The sequence below is a fragment of the Drosophila ficusphila genome, unplaced genomic scaffold (genome assembly GCF_018152265.1).
Source record: "Drosophila ficusphila isolate 14025-0441.05 unplaced genomic scaffold, ASM1815226v1 contig_106, whole genome shotgun sequence".
NCBI lineage: Eukaryota > Metazoa > Arthropoda > Insecta > Diptera > Drosophilidae > Drosophila > Drosophila ficusphila.
In genome coordinates, this window is record NW_025063993.1 from 9,291,642 (window position 1) to 9,309,853 (window position 18,212).

Here is an 18,212-nt window from a genome sequence, read left to right on the forward strand (position 1 = left end):
AAACATGCAAAACTTTTAATTGCCCAAAGAAAAAGTCAACAAGAAGTAATTAAATAGAATTGGAGCAAAACCTTGCGCGTCATTATCTCCATGTTATCTGAGGTAAATAGCTACAGGCACTGTGGGGATTATCAGAGATTCAAATGATAAATGCCAAATGAGTTACATCCCTAACCACTAGACAAATCCCCACCTGACAACCCGGCAATTATCTGGCATTCAGATGTTTTCCCTCAACGGTAATCGAAGTGTCAAATCAGACGATTGGGAAAATTGCACTTTACTGTGAACATCCAACATGCAAGCTGATAAACTGCGAGCTAGTCGATGTTCAAATGCACATAAACCGTTTTATGAGGTCATAATTTCAGTATAGAAATAAGAAATAAACGTATAAATAACTAAGCAACTAAGAGATGCAACAAGTTAAATAATTATTATTCAATTACCAACTTGCTTGGAAAATGAATAGTTTGACAACTGTATTCGATTGGAGATCAATCAATTTGCAACGTTTTTAATGAAGAACTAAGGAATTTATTATAGAAATTTAAAAACTCCGGAGGAGCCCTCTTTCTTTTCATGTTAAAAACATTTCGATAAGTATAATATATAATTGTACTCAACGATTACCGAATATTATTAGGTAAAAGTTGCCAATCTACAAACGTCCCAGACTTTATGACAAATTCGCCCGGCAATCAATGAACCGTTCGTAAATTTCCTCGAGATTCAAGCAATCATTCAATCACACTCAGCTATAGAACTTTCCTATCGCCCCAATCTGAAGGAGCCCACTGTACCGCCATTAAAACCGAGATAGATATAGATATAGATAAAGACACAGATTCTTATCGGGCAGCTCACCTTTGTGTTGAAAGGTTCCGTCGGCTATTCCGGCGACTTACAGCGCCCAAAAGGACTGCAACTGCTGTCCGGCCTAATTCACACCATAAATAATTAACACTTAACTACCGATTTATGTGTCTATCTTGTACACATAATTTCATTGAACACATAATTTCATTCGCATATTTTTATTATTCGGAAAACGGACAAGCCACGATTTCTGGACAGAAAGAGCACTTGGCGATGGCACTTGTTGATTTCTACAAGTCGTATTTGAACGCTAAACTATCATATAAAAAGTTAAAAAATAAAAAATATTACTAATGTCAATGAAATAAAAAGCATTTTAGCGCATTCATTGCACCCTACAAGAAATTTGTATAATTTGAACATAAATTGAAGTCAAATGTCAGAGATTGTTTACAGTTTAATATATTTTTATTACGGATAGATATTGGACCCAGAGGAAAAGAAATTTGACGTAAATTTGATTCTGATTCTGATTTGTAAGAACAAGTTTGAAATTATGGCAATTCCGTTGCCCCATATTGCCAACTCTAAAAGCAGATAAGTTATTTTGTTGGTTGATACCTAAGAGAAGGTAAAACAAATTTAGTCCTCACCGAGCACATAACGCTTGTAGGCTTTAGTGAGCTGTTCGGTAAAGAAGTCTGCAAACACAATGTTCAGACCTCTACGTAACAGGTAGGGTGTGAAGCCCTTCCACAGAGCAAAAATACCCTCGTTCTTGGACACCTTCATCAGGACATCGAAGATGCCCTTGTACTCGCCCGTCTTCTGCTGCTGGATTCTCGTTTTGGCCATATCGAGGAGCATTGAGGCCATGGTGGTCAACACGCTGGTCAACATCGCGGCCGAAATCTGGAGCGACAGACCAGAGAAGTATTCGGGTCTTAATCCCTTTAACTGGGAGTAGGAACCGAATTGCAACATGTTGACCACCATGGAACGCCCCACGGTGGGCATGCAACCTCGCCAGAGGGCGAGCACTCCTTCATCCTTATGTATTAGTTACGTTATTTTGTCGGTTGATACCTATGAGTCGTCACCGAGCACATGACGTTGGTAGATTCGTTTGAGGCGATAGTAAATTAATATTAAGAGCACGTTGTGTGGACCTTTACGAGCAAGGTAGGGTGTGAAGCCCCTCCACAGAGCAAAAACACCCTCGTTCTTGGACATCTTCATCAGGACATCGAAGGTGCCCTTGTACTCGGCCGTTTTCTGCTGCTGGATTAGCGTTTTGGCCATATCGAGGGGCATTACAACCATGGAGAACATCAGGGCGATTATCAGCTTGACCGAAAGGTAGGCCGGCAGACCAAAACAGTGGTAATTGCTGCAAAAGTCTGTTAGCGGGTAGTAGGAAGCGTAATGCACCACACCGAACAGCATGGCACGACCCATAGTGGGGATGCATCCTCGCCAGAGGGCGAGCACTCCCTCTTCCTTTGCGATCCTAGCAAAAGCATCAACTAAATTTTTGTAGTTGCGCCTCTCCTCCGGCGGCAACCGATTATCGGACATCATTCGGATCATGGCCACCTCCGCCGGGGTTGCAATCAAGGCTCCAATACCTGCCCCTAAAATGCAAATTCCCATCCTTAAATAAAAAGGCGCACGACGGTTGTACAGCTTGCGGTGATAGAGGCACCCCCAATCGAAAAATCCTTCTCGAATCGTCGTGTACGTCATCTGTCGTATCAATCCGGCACTCAGTCCTTTGTACAAGGCCCGGATGCCTTCGTTTTTGACCACCTTCACCAGTAAATCCAGGGAGCTCTTGAACTCGCCCTTGGTGGCCTGCTGCATTCGGACCTTGACCAAGTCCACCGGATGCAAAACGAAGGCTGCCATCGTTGCGGACACGCCAAAGTTGATGGAATGCACATAGCGCGGCATGTGCTTCTTATTAACATTGAGAGGCATAGCGGAAATACGCACCAAAAGAAAAGGCCAAAAAAAAGAATAATTTTTGAAACAGATAAACAGCCAAAACGAAATTTTTGATAGATAATGACGCTATGACAAAAAAATCTGGGTGGTGGGGTGTAAGCCTGCTTTCATTGGAAATTCCTTTGCGTAATAATTGCATTCCCTAACCCCATATTGCCAAGTTTAAAAGCACTCCTCGCCAGAGTGCGAGCACTCCCTCATCCTTTACGATCCTAGCAAAAGCATCGTCATAATTTGAGTACAAATGCAACACGTTAGATGTTTATTATTTAGTTACCAACTTGCTTTAAAAATTAATCATTTGATACCTGTATTAGCTAGGAGATCAATCAATTTGCAATGTTTTTAAAGAAGAGCTCAAGAATTTTGCAACTCCGGATGGGCCCCTCTTAAATTTTTTCAATATATCATTGATTACCGAATATTATTAGGTAAAAGTTCCCAATCTATAAACGGCCCAGACTTTATGACAAATTCGCCCGACAATCAATGAACCGTTCGTAAACTTCATCGAGATTCAAGCAATCAATCAATCACACTCAGCGATAGAACTTTCCTATCGCCCCAATCTGGAGGAGTGCCCACTGTGCCGCCATAAAACCGAGATAGATATAGATATAGATACAGATACAGATTCTTATCGGGCAGCTCACCTTTGTGTTGATAGGTTCCGTCGGCTATTCCGGCGATTTACAGCGCCCAAAAGGATTGCAACTGCTGTCCGGCCCAATTCACACCATAAATATAATAATTATCACTTAATTACCGATTTATGTGTCTATCTTGTAAGGTAGCGCACACATAATTTCATTTGCATATTTTTATTATTCGGGCAACGGACAAGCCACGATTTCTGGACACAAAGAGCACTTGGCGATGGCACTTGTACCGAGTTGATCTCTACAAGTCGTATTTGGACGCTAAATTAACACTTCCGCGGCATGAACTCAACGGTTGATTCATCCCAAGTGAGAGATTTCCTCCCCAGATCTCCGGCGGCAAACTTAAGTGGCTTTAATTGAGAGACGCCGCCGGCTTTGCTTTGCTTTGCTTTGCTCAGCTGCCTGCCAGAAGTCGCTGAGGAATCTCGATCCGCACTCCCGATCCGCTGACTATCCAACGACTATCCACCGAAACCGCTCGCGTACCGCTCGATCGCAACGTAGGAACGCAACTGACTGGGGAAGATTACCGAACCGGCTGATCGGGCGACTGATAAGCGCCGCAGAGCCCCACGGAAAACAAAGCCAGCTGATCGTTGGAGCGGGACGGATGGATCCAGTTGCGGATCGCTTATAGCATGCGATAAAAAATATGGATCGTGCAAATTAGGAGCTTCTATACGTACAAAAAAGTTCATTTCAATAGATTAGGTGTTCTATCCAGAAACTAAGCACATGTTTAAAAGTTTTAATATTAATATATAATTTTATTATTATTATTATATTATAAAATATAAAGAGTTAAGAAATAAAACAGATATCTAATGTCCATGAAATAAAAACCCTTTTATCGCATTCATAGCACCCTATAAATAATGTGTATGATTTGAACAAAATTTGAGGTCAAAATGTCAGAGTTTGTTTGCAGTTTAATTTATTTTTTATTACGGATATACATTGAACCCAGAGAAAAAGAAATTTGTACAAAGTCGTAAATTTGATTCTCGTTGTAAGAACAAGTTTGGAATTATTGCAATGTGGAGTCGTCACCGGGCACATAACGCTTGTAGGCTTTAGTGAGCTGTTCGATAAACACAATGTGCAGACTTCTACGACACAGGTCGGGTGTGTAGCCCTTCCACAGAGCAAAAATACTCTCGTTCTTGGACAACTTCATCAGGACATCGAAGATTTGCTGCATTTGGGTCTTGACCAAGTCCAGCGGATGGAAAACGAGGGCTGCCATCGTTGCGGATACGCCCCAGTTGATGGGATGCACATAGCGCGGCACCCCCTTCTTATTAACATTAAAACAGACAAACAGCCAAAACGAATTTTTTGATAGGTTATGGGTTTTAATAGGTTAACAATGACGCTATGACAAAAAAGTTCTGGGTGGTGGGGTGTATGCCTGTTTTAATTGGATATTCCTTTGTGTAAAAATTGCAAATTGCAATTCCCATATTGCCAACTGTAAAAGCAGATAAGTTTTTGTCGGTTGATACTAAGAGAAGTCAAGAGGTGTCTGACAATTTTTATAAAAGATAATGAGTAAAACCAATTTAGATGGTAGACTCGGAGTCGTCACCGAGCACAAAACGCTTGTAGGCTTTGGTGAGCTGTTCGAGAAATATAAACGAAAACACGGTGTGCGGACCTATACGACACAGGTAGGGTGTGAAGCCCTTCCACAGAGCAAAAATACCCTCGCTCTTGGACACCTTCATCAGGACATCGAAGGTGCCCTTGTACTCGCCGGTTTTCTGCTGCTGGATTCGCGTTTTGGCCATATCGAGGGGCATTGAGGCCATGGTGGTCAAGAGGCCGGACAACATGGCGGCCGAAATGTGGAGCGGCAGACCTGAGAAGTACTCGGAGAATAAGGTCTTTAGCTGGGAGTAGGAAGCCAGTTGCACCATGTTGACCACCATAGCACGACCCACGGTGGGCATGCATCCTCGCCAGAGGGCGAGCACTCCCTCATCCTTTACGATCCTCGCAAAAGCATCGCCTACATTTTTGTAGTTGCGCCTCTCCTCCGGCGGCAACCGATTATCGGACATCATTCGGATCAGGGCCACCTCCGCCGGGTTTCCGAACACGGCTCCAAAGGCTCCGGCCAAAATTCCCATTCCCATGCTGGCCAAAACAGTCGGAGGAGCGTTGTACTGCTTGCGGTAATACTGGTTCTCCATCTGGTAGAATCCCATTCGAGCCGTTGTGTACGTCGCCTGTCGCATCAATCCGGCACTCAATCCATTGTACAAGGCCAGGATGCCTTCGTTTTTGAACACCTTCGCCAGACAGTCCAGGGAGCTCTTGTACTCGCCCGTGGTGGCCGAGAGCTGCATTCGGGTCTTGACCAGGTCCAGCGGCTGCACAATGCAGGTGGCCATCATTCCGGCCAACCCGCCATTGACGTACATCATATAGCCCGGAATGGGCTTCTTGTCAACATAGAAAGTCATAGTGGAAATGCGCCCCAAAACGATAAGCCAAAAAAAAAAAGAATAATTTCTGAAACAGACACACAGCCCAAACAAATTTTTTTATAGGTTATAAATTTTTATAGGTTATCACTGACGCTTTGACGAAAAAGGATCTGGGTGGAAAGGTGTAAGCCTACTTTGATTGGATATTTTTATTGTATAATTTCCAGATATTTTCAACCACCGATACATTTAGTTCTGTGTATTATACAATTGTTTATTTAGACTGCCGAAATCAATTTCGTATTCAGTTAAATGGTTTTTTTTTACACAAGATAAGAATAATTGTTTTACAGAACTACAGAACTACTACTTCTGCTTCCCGGACAATTTGAAACTGGCTGCGGTGAAAAACTATGCTAGGATACTAAGAAGTCGTTGAATCCGATGCTGAATCTTCGAGCACGTGCTTCGTGTAGGCCTTGTTCATTTGCTCCAGGAAGACGAATGAGAAGACCGTGTGCGGACCCATTCGAATAAGGTAGGGAGTGAAACCCTTCCACATGGCGAAAGCTCCCTCGTTCTTCAGCACCTTTTTCAGGACATCGATGGTGCCACTGTACTCCGGCTTGCCATCGATCACTCTCATCTGCTGGATGCGCGTCTTGGCCATGTCCAGTGGCATCGAGGCCAGACTGGTCAGCAAACTGGAAATCGTGGCGGCACTTAGGTGGAGCGGTACACCCTCATTGAGGAATTCACGGAACTGGTTCTTTATCATGGAGTAGGAGGATAGTTGAATCATATTAACCACCATTGCTCGACCCACAGTGGGCAGACATCCTCGCCAGAGGGCGAGCACTCCCTCATCCTTCACGATCCTGGCAAAGGCATCGCCCACATTCTTGTAGTTACGCCTGTCCTCCGGCATCAGGCGATTGTCGGCCATCATTCGAACCAAAGCCACCTCCGCCGGATTGCCAAAGAAGGCTCCAAAGGCACCAGCCACAATGCCCATGGTCATGGCGGCCACCAAGGAAGGATCACTCTCGTAGTTCTTGCGATACCAGTCCAATTCCATTTGGAAAACTCCCATTCGGGCAGTCGAGTAGGTGGCTTGCTTCACCAGACCAGCACTCAATCCATTGTAAAGGGACAGCATGCCCTCGTTCTTGAAAATCTTCGAAAGGACTTCATAGGAGCTCTTATACTCGCGAGTGCCCAAAGTCCCAGATATCTGCATTCGGGTTTTGAGGAGATCCAATGGCTGGACGATACAAGTGGCCAGCATTCCGGAAGTTCCGCCCATCACGTATTTCATGTAGGTGGGCACCGTCTTCTTCTCCACTCCAAAAACGAGAGCCATGTTGGAAAGGAAATATATATATTGTTAAAAAGAGTTATTTAAGTATTGGGAGTGTATGGTTTCAAGTGACCCAGTTGTGTATTCTTTATGTCAGTTTGTCTACTCTTCTATCCAAGCCTTCTCTGTTAAAACCATTCATATAATGATAACTCATGTAATGGCACACATATATTTTTTAAATCCTAAATGAAACCCACAAGATTATTGAACAATAAGTATCATTTGGTTGCCTTGTGGATTTGGGTCGCCGTGGCATTGATTTTAATTGTGGCAGTTAACAGGCCAACACCTCCGGCCAATTAACGGACCTCTATAATTTTCCTCACATGCCAGATAATTGTGCCGCTTTTGGGCCACCCACAAATTAACGACAGCCTGGCAAGCGGCTTATTATCTGCACATGTCTCGTTGCCAATCCAACCCTTTGCCTTCTCGAACCGAACACCCTTTTCGCCATTAGATGAGTACACACAAAATCGTTTGGCATCGTTGGAAATGCAATTAGAGAGCGACTCAAACCGAAAGAACACTTTGGATGGAGGCACCGAAGCCCCCAATTAGACAAGCCGAAATTGTTATGTCAGGACAGGGCAAAAACCGAACCGAATTTCATGTACTCGCAAATGGCGTATCGACAACTCATTGCGGGCTAATTAGGAACTCATGCGGTTGTAAAGAACAACAAGTATCGCAAGGGAAAAACGGAAAACGGAAAAGCGATTGGTGGTGATTTCTTTCCCAGCGAGAAAACGAAAAAGTAGCATGCGATATCGCAATTAGCTTGTATTTACCCGCCGAAAAGTATGCAGAAGAATCTTCTATTTGGCAGTTACAAAAAAGTCCGCTAATTGGATGACGGCGCAACTACAGTGATACCTCCAATTAAAGTATTAATTCAAATTTACCGAAATAATATAACAAAGTTAAAAATGTGGTGATTGATATACATGACTGTACACATTATTTTATTTGATGACTACTTATGCTTCTATTTTGTATATCTAATTGGTTTTGCGATAAAAAAAAAAACTTCTGCTCATTGAGTGTTGAGAAAACATATTGAAAAGACATTCGGCAAATTAGGATAAACACACAGAGAACCCCCTAAAACTTAAGACATGCTTGTGTTAACTTGGCTAACGATGCAAATGTTGTTATCAAGCAGTTTACAACATAAATACTCTAATTATTTATGTGCATAAGTAAAAGTGGGGCAACAGTCTGCAGCAAAAGCAACAATAACAATGGCAACAATGCAATCAAACAATCAGAGACAAGCTCGCTGAACTGAAATGCCAATTGTGAAAATTGTAAATAAATATTTTAACAGGCGATGGCAACAACAAGAAGTCGGGAAACTACAATAAATCAGATCATATCGGCGGCCGACTGCTGCGGTTTCAGTTTGTGGCATATACATACATAACCATATAGCTATATGCCAGATCTAGCGGCAGAGCAGCCCTACAAGCGTGGAAGGCATGGCGCAGGGAAAACTGAAAACTGCGAATAGCTAAAGGAAAATCGCAAAAAGCGAAGAGCGAATAGCGAATAGCGCGCAACAATAACAATAAGGGGAACGACTCAACGAACGACAACGATGACAATGCTGATAATAGCAAGGGGAGAAGTGAGGGGAGATGAGGGGGAGAAGGGGGGAGAAGCGGTCTGCTATCCAAAAGAATCGCCTGAAAACCACAGAAATTTACGCTCAAGCGAACCGAGCTGAACCGAACTAAGTTGAGGTGAAGCTGCTGCTAAAAGCAAAATGACAATAACAGCTGCAATTCCAGAGGGCAGCGGGGAGATGGCCCTCTGTGGGACCCGCATCCAATGGCAAAAAACTAACTACGACACGGAAAAAAATTGAAAATTATAATGCCTTCAGCAGGGGTATAAAAAGATTGAGAAAAGTGCTAAAAATAACACATATTGCCTTACAATAAATTATTACATTTTAACACTTATATGCGGTAAACGAAAATCACCTCAAGTTGTTAGCTACTTAAATAAACAACCTTTATTTGTTTGATGAACACAATCAGTCATCGTGTTGTATACTTAATATTTGCTCCGATTTGCTTTCTTTACCATTATAGGTTATATTTATTATTTTTATTAGTTCATGCAGCTCATCCAATAGCTAATAATTCTTAAACAGAACAGAATTTCCTATAATCATTTAATTAAGTGCTTTATTCTTTCCTCAGTGTACGAAAAACAAGGCATTAAGTAGCGAACCGTTAAGAAGTCATTCGAAGTTGGGTAGACCAAAAAACCTGAAGCCGCACTAAACCGCCCTGCGAGTGAGTGAGCCAGCAATAGGCGGTAATTTCTAGAGTAAACAGAGCGAATTCAGAGCTAAGCCCCAAGAAAAAACTTCGAGTGAGAGCAGTGAGAGCTCCGATCGTAATTGCGCTTGGCTAGAGAGTAAAAGTCTTCGCGGAAACGAGAGCGGCGAATAGCGAAAGTTAAAGCCGAGCTGGAGAGCAAAAGATTAACCGATCTAAAAGATCAACAAATAATGCCCGAAAAACTCAATTCTTCCCGGGAAGTGTGTCATCAAAAAATCGATCATTTGGCGTCTCTTTCGCTCCCTCACAAGTTCAACGCACAATGCAAAATACAGTTATTGTTGGACAATAAATCAATGGCAACAGCAAACTACAGATTCTAAGCCAACAAAAAAAAAAAAAACAGAAAAAGTCGAGGAAAAGCAAAAGACTCAGGCAACGAACTTGCGATCTTCGGAGACGAAGATCTTAGGCTCTCTTTTTAGAGACAGAGAGAGAAAAGTCGGCTTGCTCGATTTTCGAACTCAGAGCGGTGGGCTTTTCGAACTTCAAGCTGTCCAGCAGCTGAAACACTCTCTCACTCGCACTTATTGCAGGTATTGTTAACGGACTGTAACAGCCGACGATAATACCCTATAACTTTTCTACCATGATCCAAGCTCCAAACTTTTGGTCATTCGTCAGTGAACCGTCGTGCAGCTCGAAACGCGACGCGATCTTTTGGATAGATTTTCCAAAAAATATATAAACACGATTCTTCTTCGCCGAAGAACGAACGTTTTGTGTGTGTTTTGTGTGAGTGTGTGTGTGCGCGGTGTGCGTGTTACCATTTGCATTTTGGCTTTTTAGCTTTTCAGTCTTAACTCGCTTTTCGTTCCATTTCGCCGCGTTGCATTTGGCCAGCGATTGCATTTCTCGGTTTCGTTTTTGGATCGGCTTTCGTTATTTTTGGTTGGGGGCCTTAAAATAGCCTTTTGCCGTAATTACTGGGCTGGTCGCAAGAAAACGTGTTTGTGTCTAAACTACAGTTACAACCAGAGCAGCAGCTGCAGCTGCATTTCACTCAAAAGTGTTTGCCGAAAAATAAAAGAGAAATAATAAAAGAAAAGTCGAGTGCTCCGTGAGGAGAAAGAAAACGTCACTCGGTGTGTGCGTTCTTCTTCTATTTGTTCGCCAGTTAACATTGTGCTCATAATTTATTGTACCCAGCGATATGCAAATAGAAAGCAACAAATTTGTACAGCAAGTGGAATATTTCAACGTTTAATTTGGGGCCCCAACAAAACCAAAAGGTAAGGCAAATGCATTCTAACAAACGAGAAAGAGAAATAATACATTCGAACTATAGATAATATCGCCGGGGGTATAAAGCTAATGAGGCAAATTGTGAAAACGTCAGAAGAACTGCTCTGAACTTGATTTGGTTAATATATTCATTAGTATACATTTCTCCCGCTGACGATTTGCATATCAGTCGGTGTCACAGGTTCCCAACTTCTGTTTTGGTTGCCGAAGAAAGCTCAGGTTAGATCATCGCAGATCACGTTTCTACCCCCCCATCCTCGGAATAGATCGATGTTCCTTCTTTTGCGAACCCCTAAATAACACTTGCTGCACGATTGAACTTTAAACCGCATTCTTGGCCCGTCGTCTGCCTGGTGGTTTTCTCGGCTCTCCGACTCGGACGCATCTATCACAGATCGGTGAGTGGTGGCCAATTTTCAATGGATCGGATCGGAGCCGCTTCGTGGGAACTCTTGACTCTTGAGCCCGAGTTCGGGCCTGGCATTTCGCGGCACACATTTTAGCCCTGGCTAGCTAGCAAAAACAGAGCCAAAAAACAGGCTTACAGAACAGGAATTTCCACTCCTACAACAAATGCGCCGACAATTGACATTTTTGTGTAATTGCCAGTTTTATTTCAGTGATTTTTGTTTCGACTTTTGTAGGATTATTGGTTTTTAATCACGAATTCCTGGGGCTTAATTTGATTACGATTTAAAACCTACCAACAAAAAGCTGAGAGCTCGAAAAATAAAATGGAGCCTGAAACCGAGTAATTTTTATAATTAATCTTTGAAGATTTTGTAATTTTCCAATAACACAAGAAGGTTTTCATAATTTTCAAAATTTCATTTATTTCTCTAAATATTTTTGTTCTTTTACTTATGTGTATAGTATCATGTTCTATGATTTTTAATCGTCAACAATTAAGGTAAAATGTTGTGCTAAACTAGTGAATTTAAAATTGCAATAGAATAGGCTGGACTCAGACAAAGATCTCTGGCCCGAAGATGTCCATCTTGGAGGGTCCGCCCGTGGAGGATCGCGGTTTGGGGGGAGTGCTCGGCGGCTTCACACTGACAGTGGAGCCAGTGGATGTGGTGTTGGCACTTATCTCGGTGTTGCTGGCGGAGGAGGACCGCTTGCGTCGCATGTTCCTAAGCTGATCGCGCAGCTGCTCCTTGTAGACGAGCTCCCTCTTGCAGGCCTTCAGGTCCTCCATGCTGCAGTGCTTCATGTGGCGGATGGTGCGGTTTACCAGGCCATCGATTATGTGGATCTTGGTGCGGGACAGCCGCGTGGGTTCCGCATGACGGCGGGTCAGCTCGCTCTGGTACTGGAAAAGCAGATAGCCCACGCTCGGACGAGCTCCGCGTCGGTGGTTGACGGTATTACGTTGGCTTTCCATTTCAGATGTATATACTCGCAAAGGTATATCTCTTCTTGGTTAATATTATTATTGTCTGAAATCGGTGACGCAGAGAGCTGTGACTGCTTGGCAGCTTGAGCTGTGAATGATGTCCTGTTGTGCTTTACCAGGATTATTTATATCTAGGGCGCTTAGCTACCTGTTGACCCACCGACTGAATCCGCTGACCTGCTGACTTGTGCACGCCGCGTAATTACCTGAAGTGCCTCGGTAAAACCAGATCCGTTTCTCCGTTTCCTTTATATTTTTTTTGACCCCTTGTAAATGTTTGACATCTCAGGCCAAAGTAACTAAACCTCCCACACACGTGTGGGTGGCACTCGGCTTTGGGTCGTGAGTTCGTTACGCGGCATTTGCGAAAGTTGAGAATGTTTATGGCTGACCTTTTGGCTAAAGATACGTCTAAGCTAGCCGCTGAATAAGTATGGGGATAAGGGAAAGATTACGCCATGACTAAGTGTCTGCGGATTGCGTTCAATCGTTTTGAGCCATGATTAACTAGCGCCAACACTTTCCGATGGAAATTTTGTCAATGAATCGCTATCTTGGAAAATGTTCTATTTTCTGAATGAATTAATAACAAATATTTAAAAAATATATAATTCAAATATAATTTTATTTTATTAAACGTATTAAATTAAACATTTTTATCAGCACTCAAAACATTTACAAATAATCTTACAATGACCAATCTTCAACTTTAAAGCAATTCGAAATTTTATTGTTTTCTTCGCCCCAAACTTTTAAGAATAACACACAACTTGAACCATTCCTCAAGAAAAGTTTGTGTTTCGGTTCAAGCCCACTGCAACAAAATAAATTCATTCTCAACTCCCTGCAAATGAAAAACATTTATATTTAATGAGTTGCCATGAAGTGATAAATATAATCCCAAAGTGGCACTCGGCCACTCGTCCTCCTGCCATTTTTTGTGCCACAACCCACGGCTGAAGGACTGCGTGTTAAATATTTATTTATGAACGAATGTCTGCGACCTTGGCTTGACCCCCCGCCATTATAGCGATTTACTGTGGGTTGGTTAGATGATTTTAAAAATGCTTTTCATGTAATTGTAATTTCACTTAGCGTAATTGACACGAGTCCCCCGCTCTAAAAACGCAACGGAATCAAGTTAATTTCAACTTAATTACGAGCGAAGGAAAGTGAAAACTCCCTTAGCATTGTCTGGGGCTTATCAACGAATTCTTTAAGGGGAAATTTATTGAGCTGCATTAAGCCCGAATAATAATGGTAATAACAATAACAATGACCAGTGAAAGTTGGCTGCTCTGTGTTTTATGGTAATTCTTTGGGGCTAAATAAACGATGATTCAATGCCCATTTGGGTGCGTATATAACGACTACGAGATGATAATGATGATGATGATGATGCAGCAATCATTACGATTGTCTCGTCTGGTTAGGGTACTCTGAAATATATATTCCTCGACACGCACAGACTTGCTGCTTCAGCTTCGGATCCAATCCAAATCCAAATCCATTTCGAAGCGCGGTTCATTGAGCGCGTTGAATTGGAAGCTGTCGGCGAGCTGTCAAGAGCATTTGGTCAAAATGGCTGCTAGCCCGCATGGCCTTTTCAGCCAGCCCCTGGGCCTCCGTTATGACCTTAGTCTACCTACCTGCCTACCTGTTAGCTGGCAAATGAGCAGGAGGAGTAGGAGGTCGAGATCTCGGGTGCCATAAACCGCTGATGCTGCACATTTGCTTAATCCGGCGCGTGGTCTTTCCCAAAGTTCTTAATCCGGTTTCGACATCCTTTTGTTTTCGCTACATTTCGGCTACTAAGTGCAATTATAAAAGGATTATGCCATCCACGGACTGAAGCAACCCTCGACCCGAGCGTTATGAATTACCTGGAAGTAGTTAAGTTGCAAAAAGTCTGCTCTTTCGGGAACTGCAGCTATGCTAATGATGTACATTTACATACGCATCTCTGGGTTCCATGCAAATGCCGCGACACATGTGTAAATTGACGTACTTTACGTTGATGTCACTCAGGTGCTGAGTCAGAAAAACTCTGCTCGTCGGGTTACTCGGAAATGGCTTTGAGTTCTTGCAGAGGTTCTACGCTGGAGGTTCATTGAGGTTCCCCAAGAATTCTCTGGAACGGTGGTCGGTGAAAGGTTTACTCGGGGCTGAATGCAACAAACAAATACAAGTTCCCGGGAATAATACTAAGAATTTATGGGAATGCTCGCCTGAGAATGCGATGGGAAAAAGCTATTACAATGGTCACAAAATATTCCTAAGGTGGGTTCTAAATTAACTTAACAACTTGTTAACACACATATTTCAAGTTTTTCTTTAATATTTAGACTGTAGACTTTATCTTATACCATTTTGTATTTATTTCATACGCACACAAATGGGTTGACTAGAAAAGATTTTTCATAAATAATAAATGCAAGTTTATCTGGCCGAGAATTCCTTAAATCTTTATCCAGAACACTTTGCAACATGTTCATGCAGGATACTCAACTGTATTTCCCTTTTTAATCCTGCAATCACTTTTACTTACCCTTTCCCTGACATTATGTGTAATAATGTCTGGTCAACCGAGCGCAGGCTTAAGATCCAAGTGGGGATTAGGCCGGCTTAGGTAATGAAATATTTTGGCACAAATATTTACAAGGGGAGACAGTCGCACTTGACCCGTTTTGACCTGAACTGACCTGCCGTGCTAGAGGTAATCGCAGACAGGTAGCACAATAAAGGTTCAGTTAGATATATAAGCACCGTCGGCGGGGCAAGAAGATATCACTCTGCGACGAGTAGTCACAGCGAAAAGAACTCTGTACTTTCACCCGGCGAATATTATATCGGCAAACCGAATCATGGAGCTCGAGAAATCGCTGAAGCCCACCGTCACCTACCACCTGTTCTTGTACCGAGTGGAGCTGGCCCGTCGGAATGCCCGGCAGCTGCGGCTTTCCCGCACCAAGATCGAGATCACGGACGAGCTCATCTCCAATACGGTGCGCAACCTGAAGACGTGCAGCATGGACGACCTAAAGGCGGTCAACCGGGAGCTTCTGTTCAAGCGGAAACTGCGGAGCAACGTGTCCAAGCTGAAAAAGGAGGCCAAGCGGCAGCAGCGCGAGGAGAACCAGCCGAAACAGGATTAGTGGCGAATCAATCAGACCGCTTTGATTTATTGTATATAGCTTGTGTAAATAAATACTATTGATAAGAGTTTTGCATCGAAAACGCTTTTGAAACTTGTTCATTTTAATGGTCTAGAGGGGGAGCAAAAAAAAAACTGGTAGCTGATTCAGCTTGGCTTGGCTTAGAGCTTCTCGTTTGCATTGAACCGCGGTTACACTCAGAAAATCAAAACCGTTTTCCTTTAAAAATAGTAATAGAAGATGTATATATACAATTTTATTTCGAAGCAAAGTCCCATAAAAGATTGAAATGCATAAAAGCTATAATGAAAACTTAGTGATGTAATTTCACAACACTTTTGTGTTAGTTGTTTCTTCCTGTGTACAAATTAACGGCACAAGCAAAGTCACTAGAGATCCGCTCGAAAAAAGACCTCTGACAGCGACTGACCCAAACCAGTTGGAAACTTTATGATCGCTGCTTTTGTTTATTTCTTCTCGATTTTTTGCCTTTGCCAACGAACTTAATTAGAAATTGCAAATGCAATTAACAAAAAGCAAACGGCCAAATGCCAATGTTTTAATAAAATTTTAATTCGATATATATACATATGAGCGGCGGTAAAGAAATATACCAAGATTGGCTGACACTGAGCGAACGCGCTGGAAACCAAACAAAACTGGTTCGTTGCATAAATTAACGAAAAGGCAGCGGCAACAAAGTCAAAGAGTTAAGAAGGGGGTGGTGGTGGGGGCGGTGTGGGAGCAGCAGTAAAATGAGAAGAAACAAAAAGTTAGCAACTTGCTAAAAGTCAGCGAAATAAATAAAAATCAGCCAACGTTAACAGACGTTGGTCGAAACAGTTTTGCCTTTGTTTCGGCTTCCTCTGCACCGAGGTCCGCGCTCTAGACAAATTTATTTCGTGACATTGTTCAATTTATGTGTGTGCCCGGCTCCTCGGAGATGTTGTAATAAAACAAGCCCAGTTCATAGATCGCAACAGATGTCGTCGCTCCGAGTTGCTGGCGCCAGCTCTCGAAATAATTGCGGTGATCACTCTTTTTTTAATCCCATAACTCATATGTTTGGGGCTTTACTGAAGATTTTTTATGGCTTAAAAATATTTAGGAGCCACAATAGTTAAATTTTACTGCACACTTATTTATTTTTAAAGCTATAACACCGCAGTTAACACGAATAGAGTATTTTTTAGAAGGATTTAGGTACATAGTTTTCAAATTTTATTGTGTGCCCAAACAAGGTTCCTTTCGCACATATTTAAAATTTATTATAACCCTGTTCTTTTTAAAGTAATAATGTTTATACATTAAGAGCCATAACGAGTTAAAATATTAGCTTTAATTTTACCAAAAACTAGAATAATATTATGCCGAATTGTGTGCTTTATATCATAATTCATCAAATACTCAATTTCAAGCAAATCAAAACCCCATGCCTCTCTCTTTTGATTAGAATTCTCTTTCTCCGCCAATCACAAATTGTTGGCTTCAATAATTCATTGTTTTTGCCGCCGTCACTGCTTTTGGCAACGATTATTGAAGGACAGGCGAGCTTAGAATCACAGGCAGGCGGACAGACAACTTGAGGTTGCTGTTCTACTTGACAAATGGATTTCTGTGGCCTGACCCACGGCGGCAATAGCAACAAAAGCAACGAAATTCGCTGCGGCATAGGAAAATCATCAAATCACGACTTTGAGCTCTTTTGATTGACATGCACAAAAAGGAGCAAAAAGCGAGAGAACAAACATTAACAGCAACAACTACCGCCGCCTGATTGTTCATAATTAAAGCCAGCGGCCCGAGGCTGTTGGCAGTAAAAATCGCGAATTTCGCAATAATTCTTTGGCGTCACCAGAGTCGCCGTCTCGAGGTGACAGAGAACGAATCCAACAGTTTGCTCTAACCACCGAGGAATTATCTTACACACTACGTATATACATATATATACCACATAACCAATACGCCCCGTTAGCCAGAGCGCTTATTAACGCATAATTAGCATATTTAGTGTGGCTCGAAGATTGCATCCCGCCGAGTAATTGCTTCGATACCCTGCCTTAGTTTCGCTCGGATATAAGTGACACGGCATATTTCGACACTGGGAGAAATATAATACAAAAAACATATAAGTGTTTAAAAACATAATTTTAACTTTGTTGACATCTAAAAAAGTTCGCTTATAATACACTTATTGATTTCAATTTATAAACGTTGAAACTATTTTGTATATATAAGGATGCAGCATTTTTTAAAGAATATAAGTTAAGATTATTCTTTTTAAGTATAATTATGCTTTAAAGTAGTTTTACAAATTTCTTTTGAATTTATTAAGGAAACAATTATTTTTTAAAGTGTACTCATTTCAAGTTAAGTCCCATTTAGTGCCGCACTCTGTTACCATTGCCACGAACCAATTGACCAACCCACCAGTCCGTCAGTGCCCCGCACCACTTCCCCTTGCTGCCCCACCATCTTGACCGCTGAGCTTGTACCGTTCACTTTGCGGGCATTTCAGTGGCCAACGCCAAGAGTCGACAATGGCAACAACTACAAGAGCAACTAAGGCAACAATTGTCGCATTTGACATTTAGCTACAATTACTTTTGTTTTAGCCGTCTTTCGTTGCTTATATTTGGCATGACTCGCTCGCCAGGTCTCCCCCTTTTTTGCATTTCCATAGCGAAACTTGTTATAAATTTAAAATATGCACACTCTTTTTCCCCGCCACTTTTGTTTTCAAGGTGTTGCGGTCAATTAAAATGCGACAAAAAAT

The 18,212-nt window shown here is 42.2% G+C and overlaps 7 protein-coding genes across 8 annotated transcripts in view; 2 read left to right on the forward strand and 5 right to left on the reverse strand.

The window, feature by feature from the left end:
- The window catches only part of LOC108096262, a 63,177-nt gene extending 59,196 nt beyond the window's left edge, over window positions 1-3,981 (reverse strand). The window contains exon 1 of the mRNA XM_017197721.2: window positions 3,480-3,981. The gene's annotated coding sequence lies outside the window, so the exon portion shown is untranslated. The remainder of the gene's footprint in view (window positions 1-3,479) is intronic.
- On the reverse strand, window positions 1,266-2,873 carry LOC108096269 (mitochondrial 2-oxoglutarate/malate carrier protein-like). Of its 2 annotated transcripts, none has more exons than XM_043209045.1 (2): window positions 1,473-1,958; window positions 1,266-1,406 (listed from the first exon to the last, which is right to left on the reverse strand). In XM_043209045.1, the coding sequence occupies exons 1-2, from the start codon at window positions 1,834-1,836 to the stop codon at window positions 1,291-1,293; spliced, it is 480 nt and encodes a 159-aa protein (XP_043064980.1). In that variant the 5' UTR covers window positions 1,837-1,958; the 3' UTR covers window positions 1,266-1,290. The 2 variants fall into 2 exon arrangements, with proteins under 2 accessions (XP_043064980.1, XP_017053219.1); XM_017197730.1 differs by lacking the exon at window positions 1,266-1,406 and adding an exon at window positions 2,311-2,873 and having other exon boundaries at window positions 1,462-1,869.
- An 841-nt stretch (window positions 3,982-4,822) lies between the features above and the next one.
- Window positions 4,823-6,063, reverse strand: LOC108096468 (mitochondrial 2-oxoglutarate/malate carrier protein). The gene has a single exon (XM_017198081.2). It carries the CDS (start codon window positions 5,954-5,956, stop codon window positions 5,051-5,053), a length of 906 nt encoding a protein of 301 aa, XP_017053570.1. The 5' UTR covers window positions 5,957-6,063; the 3' UTR covers window positions 4,823-5,050.
- A 105-nt stretch (window positions 6,064-6,168) lies between these two features.
- LOC108096173 (mitochondrial 2-oxoglutarate/malate carrier protein) lies at window positions 6,169-7,384 on the reverse strand. The gene has a single exon (XM_017197556.2). It carries the CDS (start codon window positions 7,281-7,283, stop codon window positions 6,345-6,347), a length of 939 nt encoding a protein of 312 aa, XP_017053045.1. The 5' UTR covers window positions 7,284-7,384; the 3' UTR covers window positions 6,169-6,344.
- Window positions 7,385-10,266: 2,882 nt separating this feature from the next.
- LOC108096253 overlaps window positions 10,267-18,212 on the forward strand; it is a 112,076-nt gene continuing 104,130 nt past the window's right edge. Inside the window, exon 1 of the mRNA XM_017197708.1 lies at window positions 10,267-10,869. The gene's annotated coding sequence lies outside the window, so the exon portion shown is untranslated. The remainder of the gene's footprint in view (window positions 10,870-18,212) is intronic.
- LOC108096254 lies at window positions 11,696-12,581 on the reverse strand. Its single transcript, XM_017197709.2, has 2 exons — window positions 12,430-12,581; window positions 11,696-12,369 (listed from the first exon to the last, which is right to left on the reverse strand). Exon 2 carries the CDS (start codon window positions 12,267-12,269, stop codon window positions 11,847-11,849), a length of 423 nt encoding a protein of 140 aa, XP_017053198.1. The 5' UTR covers window positions 12,270-12,369; window positions 12,430-12,581; the 3' UTR covers window positions 11,696-11,846.
- Window positions 15,086-15,438, forward strand: LOC108096258. The gene has a single exon (XM_017197712.1). The coding sequence runs from the start codon at window positions 15,146-15,148 to the stop codon at window positions 15,434-15,436; it is 291 nt and encodes a 96-aa protein (XP_017053201.1). The 5' UTR covers window positions 15,086-15,145; the 3' UTR covers window positions 15,437-15,438.